This window comes from Alexandromys fortis, unplaced genomic scaffold (genome assembly GCF_014885135.2).
Source record: "Alexandromys fortis isolate MF-2015 unplaced genomic scaffold, M_Fortis_MF-2015_v1.1 scaffold_85, whole genome shotgun sequence".
Classification (NCBI taxonomy): Eukaryota; Metazoa; Chordata; class Mammalia; order Rodentia; family Cricetidae; genus Alexandromys; species Alexandromys fortis.
The window spans coordinates 1,289,803-1,308,372 of record NW_026067975.1 but is presented as its reverse complement, the minus strand read 5'-3'; the positions used below and the strand labels follow the sequence as shown (position 1 = coordinate 1,308,372).

At 44.9% G+C, this 18,570-nt stretch overlaps 1 protein-coding gene across 2 annotated transcripts in view; it reads right to left on the bottom strand.

Moving 5' to 3' along the window:
- Clstn2 (calsyntenin 2) overlaps positions 1-18,570 on the bottom strand; it is a 554,741-nt gene that overhangs the window by 33,896 nt on the left and 502,275 nt on the right. For both annotated transcript variants that reach the window (XM_050157231.1, XM_050157230.1), the window contains exon 9: positions 7,431-7,593. In XM_050157231.1, coding sequence (XP_050013188.1) covers positions 7,431-7,593 — 163 coding nt within the window. The remainder of the gene's footprint in view (positions 1-7,430; positions 7,594-18,570) is intronic.

The window sequence follows — 18,570 nt, the reverse complement described above, 5'->3', positions numbered from 1 at the left end:
CTAGTGCATGTATGCAATGCAATTATGGAGCCTAGGACCAGGGGTGGTTTGTGCTGTTTTCTAAATTTGACCTTCTAAAGGGAGACCATCCTGTGAGAAGGAAGTTTCATATAGACTCCTTGGGAAATGCTGTCTGGATAGAGAGCACTCTATGCTGCTGTGTGCCTTCCTTTTTTTTTTTTCAGAAGCAGAAACCCAAGGGATGGAGAATAACTTGAACACAGACTTTATTAAAAGAAATTTGTACTAAATTAGACCAAGCTCATTAAGTGGAAGAATGTAGCCCAAGTCTCTGCACCAATGTTAGAGCCTGGAAGAAGGGAAAAAATGACCTGAAAATGCACAGCAAATCTCAGGGCCACAGTGGCTCCAGTTGCACAGCATGAGGCTCATATGCCACTGATTACAACCCTTGGGCTATGTCTGTCTTTTGATCCCTTTGAGCCTTTTTTTCCCCTTCGTCTTCACTTCAAAACTCCAATGAATATTTTGTATCTGCCCTATTAAACCTCCATTTTTTGGAATTTTTTTTCTCCATCTCCTGTTGTCATAGTTAAGTCAGGGTTAGGACTGAGCAAAAATAGGCCCCGGGATGGAATGGAAGAATCCAAGATTGGTAGTATCATTAGGAATGAGGAGAGAGCCTGTATGTTCTAGAAAGACCAGCATTCTCTAAACTTCAGAGACAGGGGTCAGTTAGCACTAGGAAGAGTGCCACAGGTATGGGGCACTGTGCTGAAATACGTCAAGGAAAATGGGGATGAGACAAGGAGCAGCCTGGTTTGCCTGAGTGTGCCTCTAAAGCTCCTCACGCTGCTCAGGTGTCCAACACATGGAGGGAACTCAGAGACACACTAGTCTACGGCAGGATAGGTGCCCGGGACTGCTGCCTTCTATGGCATCTTCTAGAAACCTCAAGACTCTGTAAAACACTGTCATGAGTTGGCAGCTATCTGGTCTATCTCCTTGCACAGGTAGCCTACAGGACCTGGATCGTTAGGTTCAATATAGATGTCCAGGAGCTAAGCGGATGTGGTTATCTGATTTTTCATAGTATTTGGAACTGAACTCAGCTTACTCAGTTTTGTTCTTACAAGTGAAAACCTAAAGAAAAGGGATTCACCTAGTATTTAAACGATCTACCTTGCTGTGTCCTGCCATTGTTTGAATTTGTCATTCCTAGGTTCACAGATTGCTAGTTTGGTTCCTAGAGTGACAATGTTGAAAGGTAGTTGGACATTTGAAAACTGAGACCTGGTGGGTAATCACAAGAATGGCATCTTCCAGAGCTTTGGATTGGAGTCTTAGCATGGCATCTTTCCTGCTTGCATATTCTTTTACCATTGTGATGCTATTGTGTCAAGAGGTGACATAGCCAGGAGGCCCCTGCCAGAGCCAGTGCCAGGCTCTTCGGAACTTGTTAATGCAAATGAAAGATTCAAAGACTTTCCTCGCGATTTTGTGAGGCTGCATGCACTAGGCCTCACTGGCAACGTTTCTTAAGTGTAAATGAAGTCTCATTTTTTTTAATTACTGGAAAAATACCAATGAAAATGAAGTTCCACTGATTTCATGCCTTTTAAGTTCACCAACAGGACACAGTAGGCTAATTGGGTCTGCAGAACACAGCCCAGCAACGGAGCTGGAGCCAGCTCCCAGTAGACCCCAACACACAGCGTCCATCAAATCATTTTCTATTCACTTTGTCCGATCCCAACCGGAAATTTCGCAAATGAGAACCAGTTCCCTAGTAATCCTCAGAAGCACCGGAAAAGCTCCCCACGCTTGCAAGTCCAAGGCAATTAGAGGGGCACACACAGGGCTCGGCGCTATGTGTGTAAGCAGACAGCAGAAGGCTGAGAAACGTGGAGACGAGGGCTGCTCCACAGGGCATCAGTTTCACAGGGCTGCATCTCATTGGAAGATCTTTTGATTTGTCATACACAGACAGAAACGTGGCTCCCAGAAAAATGCAGGGATTTATGGAAATCCAAATTCTTTAACCAGGCAGGCAGCATGGTGTCTGAGACTTAGTTTCAACTCCTTTCCTCTACCTCCTCCCGGTGCCTCCTGGGTCATGTACCTTGCAGTGCTAGGGAGATCTGAGTAGGCTCAAGCCCCTGCTGCCACCTCCCTTCCCTTCTTTATGAGGTCTTACTCATTCTGTATTTTAAAGATTAAGATGTCGGCGGGGGAGGAATCACAGGAGTCATTCCTCTTGGGAAAGTACCCAACTTTTCTCCCCGAACCCACAAACAGCTTGATTACATCCCTGACTGAATTTCTAGCCATGTTTCCATAGTTTTCCTCCTGATACGGTTCTACAGCTTTCTTTCTGACTAATGCGTGGATCTTGGGAAGGCAGAGTCCATGGGTGAGGGCTAGCCTGAGGGGAGGTGAGGAAAGCGTATCAATGCAGGGCAGCTGAGGAGAGCTGGGGCCACAGGTGTTAGAGTAGGCCTAGCGCTTGTAGATTGTCTATTGTGTCGGATTTAGATGAAAGAAACGAAGGAAGGTGGAGGAAGTACAGAACATATGTTAAAGTGACACATTCATTCACATGAAACATGCCAAGCACACACATCCCTCGTGGAACCTTGAGAGGCAGGCTTTACTCTTATTTGATAAACTGGCATTTAGAAGTTCAGGACAAAGAGAGCACAGATGATGCCAGCATCATCACAGTGCTTGGTTCAAATCCTATCAGAGGCATGGAGTTGGTATGAAACAAGACACGGGGACAAAGGGAACAGGACAGAGGACCTAGAAATAAATACAGACACCTATAGCTAGTGGATTCCCAGTAAAGTGGCAAGAGTATAAACTGAGAGAGGACAGCCTGCTCAACAAAGAGTGCTGGGAAAACAAGACACCTTCATGTAGGAAATGAAACCTACACTCCCATTATTCTTCATTCTGTATTAAAAAAAAAATCAACCAGAATGAATCAAAGGCTTAAAACTCTGAAACTTCTAAAAGAAAACATACCAGAAATATTGGCACAGGCAATGAAATGAGATTACATGAAATTAGGAAGCTTCTATACAGCAGAAGGAAAAAAATGAAGAGACAACCCACACAAAAGAAAATCTTTGCTAACTATCCATTTGACAGGGGATCAATATCCAGAGTATATAAAGAACTCTAAAGAACAAATAATTTCATCAAAAATTGTCAAATGATCTGAAGAGATACTACTCAAAAGAAATACTACAAATGGCTAATAAATATATGAAAATTGCTCAAATAGCTTTAGCCTTCAGGGACAAACAAATTAAATTTTATAATTCAGCCATACTACTCTGGCACATATATATCTGGAGAAGCTTAAGTCAATACACATATCCACAAACCTATGCTTGTTTTTGCACTACTTATAATAATTAAGATATATAATTTACCTAGGTACCCATTAACAGATAAACAATATAAGGAAAACACACATATGTGTACACACACATATACATACACACACATACATGGATACACGAGTATTATTTAGGACAATGTTGAATGAAATCATGCTATTTGCAGGAAAATGGATACAATTGGAGATCGTGGTAAGAAAAATCAGGCAGATACAGATAACTATCATATCTTCTCTCATGTGGAAACTAGAAAAAATATGAAAGCAGATAGCTTCTAGAGAAGGGTTCTGTGGGACACAGTGGCGTTAGGACCCTGGAGCCAGCAAGGGGTAAGGCTGGGATGTAACTCAAGCTCAGAGTTTTCTGCCTCCAAATCTCTCTCTCTCTCTCTCTCTCTCTCTCTCTCTCTCTCTCTCTCTCTCTCGTTGCTTCTTGGAGGATTAAGGAAGCACACACAGCTGGTTATCAAGAGGAGGACAGGCTTTTGTGTTTTGCAATGATAAGGTTACAGGAAGTAGAGAGGTTGCAGCACCTGCATCAGCACCTATCAGCTCCCACAGTGCCCACCAGGAACTGATATTAGGAACTGCCACTCAGTAGAGTAGACAGAGAAAGACTCAAGACCTCATCCACCCAAGGAAGAGCATCCCTAGCACATGCCTGGAAAATGAGCCAAAATCCAAACGAGCGTTTGTCCTGGTCAGTTTTTATTGTCAACTGGACACAAAACAGTCACCTAGAAAGAGAAAACTTCAACTGAGGAATTGCCCAGATCAGATTGGCCTGTGGCCGTGTCTGTGGGTGTTTCTCTTGATGACTGATGTGGGCAGGTTTAGGCCCCTGTGGGAGGCGCCATCCCTAGGCAGGTGAGAGAGCTGGGCATGGGCCAGCAAGTGGCATATGTCCGTGTTTATTAACTCCAGCTTCCTTCCTGGAGTTCCTGCCCTGACTTCTCTCAAGGGTGAGTTATCAAAGTGTGGAATGAAGTGAACTTTTTCCTCTTCTATGCTGTTTTTGGAGTTTATCATAGCAACATGCTGAAACCAGAGCAACAACTTAGCATTCATTCTTCCTACTATATTATAAACATATACCTGGGTGAAGTAGCTTCCAAATAAACTGTAATCATATGTCCTTTTGAGCAGGCACTTACAGACTCACAGCACCCTCTTCAGATGTGGTCTGTGAAGGGAACAACTGCAAGCACAGGCTTAAAGAGGACACAAAGAATATTCTCCACCCTCACTCACATCTGCCAAGAGGGTCGTTCATAACTGCTATGGACCAAGGCCGCTAGAATGTTTCTAATACATCTTTTCTAATAGAAGTTCTTTATGGTGTGTATGTTTGTATATGTGTGTGTGTGTATGTGTGTGTGTGTGCATTTGTGTACTGGGAGAGTGCATAGTGGTTGTAGTAATGTCAAATTATTTGTCCTATTAATATATATACATATATATGTAAGTACATGTATATGTATTAATACATACTGACTAATATGTATTAATTAATTATTATATTAATCGAGAAAGCCAAACAAATGTTAGTTGACAAGGTGGATAGACTGTGGTATTTATATATGCTATTCATAAATACTTTTAGTTTTCCTTCCAGACACACCACAACCATCGCCTCCCTGCTCTCTTAGCTGTGGTCAGACGGATTGCTCTGGGCAATACGAGGACTAAAGTGACCAGTATCCCTGATAGGCAGAAGTTCTTGGAACTTGTACACACTTAGCTGTGCTTTCTTTCTTTGTACTTAGCGAGGTGGCTGCTGTCCTTGCTTGGGTGCCACACTGATGATAAAGCAGGGAAGCAACTGCTAGAGAATACCAAGACACAAGTATTCATTAACTGAGACTTGGCGCATGCTTGTCACTGCAGGGCACCAGCCTATTCTACCTATTTCAGGGATGGTCTTAATTATTTACAGAATCACTTTTTATATGGTGGGATTGTTTTCCCATCTCTGGTGGCAAGCATATAACTGGAGGAGCAGTAGCTGTAACTGGCTTGGGATGGCAAGAACCCAGATGAGATCTCTGAGGGCAACCAGGAAGAAATCATGGTGAAGTTCGTAGAAGGATGAACCTAGGGGTGTCTTCTCTTATAGATTCTCTCCAGGCTATGTTCAGCAATACCCATGCTGGTATCTGGCTGGGGCTCTGAGCTACACCAAGGCCCCCACTTCAGCACAGCTGTGTCCAATGATTAATAAGTTCTGTTCAACCTCTACATGAGTGCCTTGATCTATCTGTTAGTTTCATGGATCCTTGCCATAAGGTACAATCTTCTGGTCACCTTTAGGAGCCTACAATAATGAAAAGACTTTCATTCACAAGTCCTGTAAAAATGTTAAACAAGGCTTGTCACCCTTAGGTGAAACATGTCACACATGACATGGGTAGCCTCAGCTCAGGAACACCTATTTTTATTCTCACTGATCTGTGTCTACTCCCCGGCTTTGGCTTCCCAAAGCTCAGAGTGTATACTATATACTCCTCTTTCCATATTTGTCCCATGAAGCTGCTCCGAAACCACTCTTTATCCAGCTCACAGAGACCTGTGACTCCCCTAAGTCACTCCTGTGTCAACTGAGCCACAGAGAGCAAATTATTAGAAGGCTGGCCTCGGATACCCACAGGTTCTTCAGGTGGCTCAAAAATATGTCTTTAAAACTTGTGCCTGCACTTCATACTTACAGACATTTAAAATGACGAAACAGTGTGGTATAAGGACTATTTGTAGAGTATTTATCTTGCATTATGTGATATAAATAGTCAAGAAAACATAAAGTATACAGGAGATTGTGTGGTGCTATGAAATAGTCTTTTTGCACACTGTGAAGATGTGTTGCTGTCACTGGTTTAATAAAGAGATAATGGACAAGATCTAGGCAGGAAGAGGTCAGTGAGACTCACAGAGAGGGAAAAAGAACACGGGGATGAAGAAGGGCGGGGTCTCCAGGATGTGGAGAGAAGAAGCAAGATGAACTTGTCATTCTGATAAAAGGTACTGCCATGTGGTAGACTATTGATAAGAAGTATGGGTTAATTTAAGATGTAAGAGCTAGTTAATAATATGCCTCAGCTATCAGCTAAGCATTTATAATTAATAATAAGTCTGTATGTCATTTATTGGTGAGCTGATGGTCCTGATGAAAAACATCGCCTATTGTGTGGGGTTATATGTAGGAACAATGCCATCTTAACTGGGCTTGAGCAAGGCTTTGGTGTCCATGTGAGATGTGGGAACCAATTTCTTGAAACTACTGTGGGATGGTTACATTAAGAGCACCTCTCCCCTCACCACTTAGTGGTGACTGGTTAATTCCAGTCTCGGAGGCATTCACAGATTCAATCAACACAAGGTTGGGTCTTACCTCCGAGTGCTATCTGCCTACTTATGAGCATCCTCCTTCCCCTCTAGTTGCCCTCAGTGGGCTTCAAAGAATCCCCAGTACTCAAGGAAACAGAAACAGACTAGAAGAAATGGACCTTCCCATGAGTGGCATTGTCTAAGGGCCTCTGTCCTAAGAGGTGAGGGACAGGGCTGAGGCAAGGGTCAGCACTGAGCACTGACTGTACCTTGAGAATGGCCCCTATGACTGCATGGCTTGTGGACAATTTGCTTCTCATAGCCCTGGGTTTGTAGATGCCCAGGGTTTGGACACTTGAGTGACAATGAGATCCTTGGTTTCTAAGCAACCTTGAGACAATTGACAATTTCGATCAGGGATTCTGCATTCAACCCTTCATATATGCAGCCACTGTGTGGAACCAGTTAACATCCCAGAATAATCAAACAGCCTTAGGAACTCAGAGGCATCCATGAACTTGTCTTGGTTGAGCTAAAATAAAAATCCATTCTCAAGCCTGCTGTTCCATTGTTACTTAGAGCTAGTGTCTGGATTGATGTTTACTTTTCTAAGTACTGTTTTGTTAATAAAGAACTAGCAACTTTTATTCCAGCTAGCTTTCATGTTATCTTTTCTTTTTTCTCTAACAATATCTCCCATGGACAGCACACAGAGTTGAAAGAGGGCTCCTCTTAGGGTTACCTTGCCAACAGGCGCCGACAGTAAGTTGCATGGCTATATGAGATGGATGAATGGGCCAGTCATTGGTCACCAGGTATGGTTCATATGTTGCTCCATCCATGTATAGGGTGACCACAGGAAACTCCACATTGATGACATAGTAATGCCACTCTTTGTCACAAATCTAATGGGGAGAAAGAACACACACAGAGAAGTAACACTTAAAATTGGATCTACAACGCGACATCAAACAGCCCTTTACAATCTCATTCTGAAATTAGAGGAAGATGTTTTGGGATCAGAAATTATTACCCCAAAGACTTAACATAATTTTGACATATATCACACATTGAAGTTATCAAGCTCTTTATCAAACACAATGAAAAGAAGAATTACAAATGGACCCTGTCATTAGTACAGCCACCCTTTCACATAATCAGCTCCAGGAACCAATCTGACTTTAAAATCTGCAGATGTTCAAGGTTTTTTTTTTTTTTTTTTTTTTTTTTTTTTTTTTTTTTTTTTTTTTTTTTTTTTTTTTTTTTTTTATAAAATGATGTTGCCTTTGCAGGTAACATATGCATATCCCCCTAGGCACGTTAAATAAACTAAGGATTACTTAAAATTCCCAATGTGAGTAAATTCTTCAAATAATTGCTCAGCTGTATTGATTAGGGACTAACAACAAGAAAGAAAGAGCTACTTATATTCAATATGGGAGCCATTCCTCATTTGGGTGGATTCATGCATGCAGAACCTTTAGCCACAGAGGGCAGACAGACTGCATTTGACAATGTGCAGAGAGAACATCTTGTTCACGTAATCGCCACTATTTTTGATGGCCAGGTAGGAGTGTCTTCAATGGACAAGGTGCAGGTGAATGCATTTTTCTAAGTTCTGGGATAGATGGAGCTGTACAAAGAATAGTGCTGCAATGAAAGTAAAACTAGAGATCGAGATACACAAGGAGAGAAGAAAGGACAGGGAAAGAAGAGAACAGCAGAGCGGTTCAAATTCAGAGTTGGAGAAGGAGGACGAAACAAAAACCCTGAGGAATCAGAGCCCCTAATCCCACTGCTTAGGGCTCATCAGAGAACCTAGTGTAGCCTGGCCCTTCTAATTCAAGGAAAAGATTCCAAGGGAGACAGACTTCTTAGCAGGATTCTGCCTTCCTTCACCTTGGGGCACCCCGGGGAAGCAGAGAAGAGCCACAGATGTAACCTTTTACCTGTACTGAGGACTAGTTACTTTTAACTATGTCTTCACAGCCTGCCACACTCAGGGTCCTGTTCTTTCTCAGGGCACTTGTAGAATGTTGGGAGAGGGTAGTGTGACTGTTGATTCTGACTGTCATCCTCACTGGGCTGAGAAATCCATGGAGAATCAGCGAGCCACACCTCTGGCGTGTCTGTGAGGACCTTTCCAGGGATGATTGCCTCCATATGGCTCTGACCTAATGAATTAATTAATCCCTTAATGGATTCATTATATGGCTATATTACTAGGAGGTGGCAAAAACTAGGTATGTGGGACGTAGTTGGAGGAAGAGGTTACTAGGAAGGTGTCCTTGGAACTGTATCTCACTCTACACATTTCTTGTGTTTCTTGACTACCAAGGATGGCTTGGCTCTGCCTTTCCCTCTTTGTTATGATGGACTGACATCTCCGAAACAATGAGCAAAAGTAGTTCCCTCCCCTCCTCTTAGGCATTTGGTTACGGTGATGTAAAAGTAACTGATATAGGAGGACTCACATTTTCTGACCCAAGAGACCAGACTCACACTGTACAATTTATAACAAAAATGTGGGGAGGAAGGCAGGAGACAGAAAAGGCAGCCAGACTGGAGAATAGTGGTCCCCTCCCTCTGTGCAAGCCTGGGCTCTCCTTTGGGTTCAGTCTCCTCTGCACCCCGTGGAATCCTCTGAAGTGTCTCTCATCTGTATCATTTTCTCTCCGTCACCCCTGCCACAGATGGCAGGAGAGGCTGATGAGTTCTGCATGAAGGGGACCCCAAGGTGAGGGCATCAAAGCCCTCCCTCCATCCCGCACTGGATTAAATGTGCTGTTTCTCATGAATAGATAACACCAACAGGGATGCTAAATGATCTTTTCCCTTTCATTTTGGAATAAGAATTTCTTCCTTAATGTTCTTTTTATATTGTCCCTTCTCATATCTCAGAAAATTACTTCTTTTGAAGCCTATTAGTCTGATAAAGCCTGATGAATATTTTAGGGACTGTAGTAGGAGGTTCAAGCAGGAAGGGTTCATGAGGGTCACTCCAATGTCTTGTTGAATTCAGCGAGAGTCCCTGACTCAGTTTACCCTCCCCACCTTATTGATGAGACCATATCTGAATGTAGAGATATTGGGGTGAGCCTGTGACTAGAGGGGGTAACTCCAGGTTATAGTAGTGGAACACAGCAGGAACTCTGAGTTTAGGGCTGTTGGAAGGGGAGTGTCTGAATGAAGCTCCCAACTCAAGGGATCTCAGTGCAGCCTGTGTGTGGAGCTGGAGTCAAGGATAGCCAGGCAGAAGAAGAGACCTAGAAAATGGTTCACATCCTGGAGGTATTTCAAGAAGTATCTGGAAGCTCTGGCTAGGTCCAGGGTGACAGCGAAGTATTCCCGCACACATTTCCTCTTCTGTGGAAAGTAAGCCAACAGGAATAGCTCTCTGTCCCGGGTCCCATCACTATCCTCATGGCAGTCATCCTCTCTGTGGACATGTAGGTTGCTCCCATGTGTCTCAGCCAATCATATCACACCCTGTGACTGCTGAAGATGAAGTGGAATGTCCCCTGGCTCGATTTCTCAACATTCAGCCTTTTTATAAGAAAATATTTCTAGGAGAAGTAAGAACCATTTCATACCCTAAGAGCATCAGAGCCCTTCCCAGGATGGCAGTTTTTCCTAGAGACTTTTTCTATAGTTTTGTTGCCTTGTGCTTCATTGATAGGCAGCTATGACACCTCTCATGATACAGGGAGCCTGCGTCCTGAGCTAAGTCTCATGGTGGAGGTAAAGAGGCTTTCCCACCCTCGTTAGCATATCCAAGGCTCTAAGCAGTCTTCAAGGATATGCCTTTAACACATTTTCAACCTTGGAGAAGGGGACATACATTTATATTTACGGTTTTTGTATAAATAGAAAATGCCATTGGAAATATATATATATATATATTCTCTCATCATATCAATTTTATAACAATGATTACAAATGGTGCTATAATCAATTTCTTGGGCATAAATATTTTTCTGCATTTCTGAACATATCCTTAGAAAAGATTCCTGAAAGGATATTAAACGGCTCAAATATCATAGTTATTTTAAGGTTCTTGATACATACAGGGATATTTTTCCAGCTAAAGATTATAACTCTTTATTCTTTTACCCAAAGATTGTGAAAAGGTTCCTGTATGTATTGTTGCCACATTAAGTACAAAAAAAAAATTTAAAAAAGGAGGGAATATCCCAGAAGTTTATGGAGGAACACATCTTGTCTCATTTCTGTAATGAATCACAATAGAGGTACGGGTCATGCGTTCCCAAATCAAAACAGAGGCTACCACAGATGTGAGGAGCAGGGGGATGAGCAGAGCTGCACGCATGAGCTCTTAACTGGGTATCCAAACAGTCTTCTGGTTCATACCTAGCTTACGGCTGCAGACCTGTCCCGATGAGCTATGTCAGCAGTGAAGGAAATGCCTAATTAGAGTTTCATAAATGTGGATCTATGATCAGGAAGAGACCCACACTGACCCGTGGCAAGAGCGGCAGGGACAAATTGTAATTGAAAAATGATCGAGCCAGGAGGCAGCAAAGTAGAAGTCTTGCTACATAGGTCAACCAAGACAAGTCAAGTAGGCAAAGTGACCTTTCCTTGGGGGAGAGATGAACTTTAGTTCTTAGCTGCTTGTGAATCACTGGCAACCCTAACTAGCTTGACACCCGTCTCATGGTGCCCCTGAGTGGATGCCCAAGGCATGACCTAGACAAAGCCACCTCCTTCTCCACCTCCTTCTCAGATGGGATTATGGTAGGTGGCTGTGGATGCTCTTTAGGTTGTGAGTAAAAAAAAGAGGCCAGAGATTCAGAGACCCACGCCAAGGGAGGGCATGACTCTGGCAGTTTTTCTTTGCAGCTGCTGACCGCCTGATTCCAATACCACATCCAGGTTGGAAGTTCTGACTTAGTTTCCCCTTTAAGTTGGTTTTTTTTTTTTTTAACACAGCTCTTCAGCATGTGACACACTGATCTGCCAAGCACTGTGTCAATTGCCAGATCTATTGAGGTTATGAGAGACAGCAGAGCTCATGAGATAGATTCTCTGCCTTCTTGAGTTTCAATCGAATGGGGAGGGGGGCAAGGAAGGGAGGGAGAGGAGCGAGGGGACCGCATACAAAAATATTCAAATGGAATGGGGATTTAAATGAATGTTGTAAGTCAGGTGCAGAGCACTTGGAGGCTCCAGAGAAAGAATGGAGAGATTTTTCCAGCTGGGAGAGAGTGGAATTGAGGGTGAGTGCTGCAGACTGTGGAGGTTTCACTGGGCATGGAAGGTAGAATAAATCTCAAGCAAATGAAGCAGAAACCTCTCAGTTCTTTAATCGGTCATTTTTCCCACTGTTGGGAGGCACCGGTTTGGCAGCATATGGCGACTAATTCTTTCAGTCATTTCTTTCCATAGAGACGTGCAAAACGCGTAGCATATTTTGTGAAGAACCACCCCCAAACCTAGCTGCAGCTTCTAGTGCAACCGAGGCGTTGATGACAGGCTTCTCACAACCTGGAGTTCATAGTTATTCTAGGTCTGTGCAAGGTAAGTATATGCTATGTGTGTTGTGTGTCTGTGTGAGTAAATGCTGTGTGTGTGTGTGTGGTGTGTGTGTCTGTGTGTGTGTGTGTATGTGTAAGTATATGCTGTGTGTGTGTGGTGTGATGTGTATGTGTGTGTATGTGGTGTATGGTGTGTGTATGAGTGTGTGGTGTGATGTGTGTGTGGTATGTGTGTGTATGTGGTGTGTGTCTGTGTGTGTGTGTGTGTGGTGTGGTGTGTATGTGGGGTGTGATATATTAGGAAGATGGGAAGCAGGAGACACAGATGCAGATTTGGGTAGATAGGTGTTCAGGAGAGGTGAGGAATGCGAGACAGGCTGCAAGCATCCTTCAGGACTGGAGGACTGAGGACTTAAACTGCCTTTTGTGTACAGGCAACAGGAAGTCTGGAGGTCTCTGGGCTGGGGCAGGGGTGATGTTTATAACAATCAGTTTGGGAACCCGCTCCATTTGGAAACAGCTTTCCACATTCCTACTTAGGCTATCCAACCCCCTACTAAAGCAGGAGGCTCAAATCTGCTCTAGGGAAAGAGAAGGAAAGAAATGACAAGGCTTCCTATCCCAAGGTGGAGCTTGTAAACTTCCTGGGAGTTGGAGGTGACACTAGAGCCAGCACCGGCTTCGGGCTTTGATGTTTCACTTCCTGTCCTTCCTTTTCACACAATGCAGTGTTTGTGCATCACACTGCTCACACCAGAGCCTCGAGCAGATCCTTAGCCGCTGGACAGTGGGCTCACCCGCCACATTATCCCTGAGCAACCTCAGCTGGAGATTCTTCAGGAACTGCAGATTCATCATGTCCTGAACTGGGCTCAGCAGTGCTCCCCTCCCACACCAGCCTAAACACGCCCTCTGGGCTCCTGTTTCGTGATCTGTCATCTAAGGCACCCCTGCTGGCATGGCTCCCACAGTTTATTTTAATGTCTTGCTCCCATACTTCTGTCTTGTTCTCTCCCCTCTGCCACTCAGCACCCCACTCCTTCTCAGCACTTGCAAGAGGCAGAGAGAGGGATCGCTGACTGAGCGGGCAGACCTGGTACAGACAGTAAGATGTTTGAGCAACAGAGGGGTCTGTGCAATGGTATAAATGTGGGTTGGTTAGAGTGACCGGTTTGCCCTGGGGCTTGTGCAAACCACAAAATGAGATGGACAAGGAAATGAAATGAGGGATGAGGAGAGAGTCCATGTAGACTGAGTCTGGGGTTCTGGAGTAACTGATTGAATATCGCACATTCTATATTAATTTCTTAGGATTTCTGTTCTGAACTTGGGGAGAAAAATCTTTCCAATTCCTTGCTGCCACATTGGTTAAGTGAGAATGATGTTAACAGTATCACTCGTGGGGTTGTGTGCATTTAGTAAAGGATCTACAATGCTCAGCACATATTTCTAGTCTTTCCTCTTCCAAAATACACTGAGATGCTGGGTAAACCGGCAACAGTAAAATAAAGAGTAAGGCTAAGATCTATGGAAAGAGAGCTCTTCTGACATCAAGCACGAAGGATTAGAGGTGAGAATTGAGACTAAGGGTGGCAGAGGGCTGAGCCTCACCCATCACTGGGAGCTACAAAAGCCCGTGGGGAGAAGAACCAGCATTTAGGTCCTTGCCTTCTACAAAAAGAGAGCTTGAGCTGGGTTAGTTGCATGAAGGTGGCGCATACACATAGGGGACAGCTTGAAGCCTGGATCCCAGGACAAATACGGATGCTGACCTAGGCTGAAGGGTGGAAGCCAGCCTAGTGCCTTGTGTCTTAGACTTGCTCTATACATGGGTATCAGGGTCTAGGTGAGGATAGCTGACACAGAATGGAAGCTCCAAGCTCAGAAACTAACTTAAAATGCACCCACGAAGTCCATAGGGCCCTTAGAAAGACAACTTCAAATACGTTAAGCATAGATGGGAAGGAAGTAAACAGGATCAGGAAGCTGGAATCCTGATGCGATTAGGTAGCATCTCCATCCTGCCAAGACAAGAGTGTCACTCTTCTTGCTAATCCATTTAAGATCTTTTAAGGAGGTCACCTGCACTTCTGAGACAGTGTGCTTCCTGTGGAGGTGACCATGACAGCTCAGATGCTACCCACTGGGCCTTACATCAGAAAGCCCAGAGAGCTGACTCAGGACCGCTGGGAACAGGAGATAAAGCTGGCGGCCTGTGTCCAAGAGGCCATCCCTGTTTGGAATTTGTTTGAGTAACATTTGGGCAAATCCCCAAAACAATCCTGAAAATTGCCCTTGCAATTTGTGTTTGGAGCATATAAATCAAGAATTGCTCAATATGCAGGATTTCAGCTACTCTACAGGGACAGAAAAGCATACTAGTCTTTTCTTAGACACTGGTGGTGTGTCTGCACCCTGGCACTTTGGAGCTGTGGCATGATGCTCTACTTTCTCTCTACATAGTCAGCTGGTTCATTGGTTCATTCATTCACTCATTCCTTCATGATTTAGAATAAAGCAGTGCCATTGAAGGATTCTAATTAGATCTCCCTTCCATACCCCTAAATGATGCTCAGTTTCAGCTTTCTGTGATTCCAGTTACCAGTTTTTATGCCATAAAGATCCCAGTACAGTTAGTGACTCCTCTAATTAAAAGATTTCCCCTCACCCAGCTTGGGGCTTCTCTATAAATCTGTCAGAACCCCATGAAAGAACAGTTAATGGAGTAGGTTAGGAGTCAGAGGTCACAGCCAATGACTCTTGGAACTGGGCCTTCCTGGTGCCCTCCAGCTCAGGAGTGGACAGCCAGGAGCCATGAGGGTCCCGTTTGCCATCACTCAGGAAAATGTCCTTCTGTGATCCTTTTAGGCTTTGGTTCCCAACTGGGAGTTTATAAGATGTTGCCTTGCAAGATGGACCACGCAGATGCTCTTTGGAAACCTTCATCGAGTACAGCTCAGCAGGCTGTTTTCAGCAGGATTCCTAAAGCATGGTGCGGTGCTCATGCATCTCTGCAGAAGTTGTTAGGAATGCAGACTTCCCTGGGTCCCGGCCTCTGACTCTCACTTTTAACAAAGCAGAGTCTCCAGGGTGGGGCTTGGCAGGCTGTTGTGCAAGCCTGCAGGCCGCACTGGAGCAGCTACATTTGAAAACCTCTGCTTAGAGATGCAGGGTAGAGTAAGGTAATCTCTGTGAGCGTGACTGCACTTAGAATCAGTTGGGAGCTGTACCCCTGGACCTGTCTGTGTGGATCTTTGTAGAGAGGTTTAGCTGAGGAGGAAGACCCACTCTGAATGTTGGCGATACCATAGTCCAGGGTTTCGGACTGCATTAAAGGGAGGAAGCGAGAGGAGCACCAGCATTTATCTCTCAGTACTTGCTGATTACAGCTACATAGGCACTTATCTCATGCCCCAGCTACCACAGCGAGAGCCGCCAGCACACCTCCCCTGCTGGGACGGGCTCAGCTCTCAAACCAAGAGCCAAAAGAAACCCTTGCCTCTTTAAGTTGCTCTTGTCTAGACTTTTTTTTTCATAGCAATGAAAAAGTAATAGTTATAGAACCTTACTTGTTTTATTTCTTACGAGGCGCTTGTAATAAAAATTCCCAGAAGACTGCTGCAAAATTCATTTTCCCCAACACATGTTTATTGTATTTTCCACTATGTTTTAACACTTCCTGGTTCGGGGGATGTGACAAGGAATTACATGCCCTTGTCCCCTCTCCCCATCATCAGAATCTGGGGTTCACATTTTCTTCCTGCCACTGACGACCCCAAGACAAATGTCTGTCCTTGGTTGGTCACACTTTCTTCCTCTTTCAGACTTTGTCTCTAGTATAAGCCGCTGACTCCCCCCCCCCCCCCCCCCCCCTCCCCCCCCCCCCCCCCCCCCTCCCCCCCTCCCTCCCTCCCCCCCTCCCCCCCCCCCCCCCCCCCCGCGGCTATTTCCTCATGAATTTCCAAAGCCAGGAGACATCTGTCAGGACCCTGGGGCACAGATTCAGAGCCTCAGGGGCCCCGTGTGCCTGCTGGAGGTTGTAAGCTTAAATGCGCCAAGTGAATTCCATATTTTACCAGGTCAGAAAGCCCGTGTTTAAATTTGAGAGTTAGGAAAGGGACCCTTTCTTCATGGGTGGATGTTCTTATCCCGAGCAAGATCAACTGTGCACGGCCACAGCAAGTTATGCTTTCAAACAGGAGCTGTGCGGAAAGGAAGTGAGTCGTGCCAGGACAGTGTGGAGGACAGGGTATGGGATCTTCTTCCTCCATGAGCCTGCAGGCTTCCCAGGCCCACCACACACAGGAAGACTGAGCAAGTAGCATTGACCACTTCTGCTCTTCTAAGCAGAGGGCAGAGAGGCCCCAGCAGGCACAGGGGCTTCTAAACAAAGGACCAAGTCCTTGGTGGGCATGTGTGTAGGGGTTTACATCGTTAGCTATAGCCACAGAAGCCCTATGAGACCCAGACTAGAGAAGGTAGATTGGGTCTTCTCCTCAATGTCTGTTCATCTGGAGTCTGGCACCTCTTTATGTCTATTAAAACTCAGGGGCTAATAGAAGGCAGTGTCACCATGGCTAGGCATCCCTTCCTCCACTCATGGGCCTACACAGCTTACACAAGCATGAGCTCTCTGCTCTCGCAGTCTAAGAAGAGCCCACCTATCCCCGCTCCTCTCTGCACTGTATGGGCTACTTCCACAGCACCAGCCTGTGTCAGACCCTGCTCCACATCCAAGGCACACATGGAAATTTGCATCCCTTTATAGCTATATCTAAATGATATTATCTACTCACGTATCACTTCAACGTCTTAAGAATTAATATAGTTTACATTTGGTTTCTCTACTAACTCTTTGTAATCCAATCTGTATTTTATTCTCCCAGTCCATCTTAGTTTGAACTAGGCACAGTGGAAGTGCCCTTGAGGTCCATGAGGGCAAGCACTGTGTCCTCCATATCTCTTATGAACTTCTATGGCACCTTGAACCTCCTCCAGGTAGCAGGTAGGTTCTCTGTAACTGCTGATCACACAAGGGGAGGCAGAGATGGGTGGGTGGATAAGAACGCTCACGTCCCTCATAAGGGAGTTACTCTGTTACTGGGCACGGAGCCCTTAGGAAACCAAAGAATTAAATCTGTCTGTGGTCTTTTCAAAGAGAAACTAGGGTGGGGCTTAGAGCCCCAGGGGTCCAAGGCAGCCCGTTTAGAGGGAACTGCACAGAAATGTGGGTTATCTCCAATACATCCCCAGCTTCTTAGGGACTTTACAGGGGGAAGCCCTGGTCCGGCAGAGATGAAAATAATGCTCTGGTATAAAAATGTTTCGTTCCATCCTTAATTTCTCCCTTTGCTCCTTCTTGCACAGATGAACGTCAGAGCACTCTCAGTGATGTCCCTCACCCCTAGAGAAGGGAATGTTTGTAGAAAGCACAGAGCAGCAGGTGGAGGGTTCTCAGGGTACACCCAGCCCTTCTGTGGCCCAGAGGCTGGCAGTGATCTCAGTGTGGCACAGCTGGCTCATGCTGTTCCTGGCAGGATGGACCCCAGGACTCCTCTTTTTTTGTCTTCCGGCCTGAATTTTAAAAGGTATTTCTTGGCAAAGAGACTAAGTCTGTCAGGTGTCAGATGGGAATCCCACAATATTAAACAAGCGGGGAGTTTGGTCATGTATTTGAAAAGAGATTAATTGTTCATTCTGCTACTCTGAGTTCTGAGGTTGGCTCTACACTCATCTAGTCTATCTGTAAGTGATGAAGGGTGGAATCCTTGCAAGTTAAAAAGAAAAGAGAAAACCTCAGTGGATATCTTTAGAGAAACATAATTGTAATTTTGTTGACATATTTCATATCTTAGCCTGCTGGAAAAAAAGTTCCCTGAATAATTCAAATAAAAAAATCTATGCCCAGAAGAAGTGAAGTGATGTAGAATTGAAATATTTGAAGTGTTTCCACTTTTAAAGACATGGCACCTGTCGGTGTAAGGCATGGCCCGCATGTCAGAGCTCACAGGAGACTTCCTTCGCTGGTGGCCCTGGGACCTGGCCAGTCTCAGGAGTGTAGGCCTGTCTGTGCAAGTAGCAACAGAGACTAGAACACATGCACGGATGCTCTGTGAGTTCCTAGCACAGAGTGCTTCCTAAACCAATCTTGCTCTGGTGGGGCCCAGGGCTATGCTGTGATCATCACACCAATGCTCACTCCAGACAAGCAGAGTCACGCTGCCACTGCTGGATCACCTGCCCCCGTGTAGAGCCATTTCCCGGGAGGCTGGCTTGCGTCCCATAACTACTTTTCCAACGAAGGCTTGATAGCCAATTGCCTGGGCTTGGAATACCACAGCAAAGAAATTGCGTGTTTACTCTAAAGAATCAATCAAGCTATTA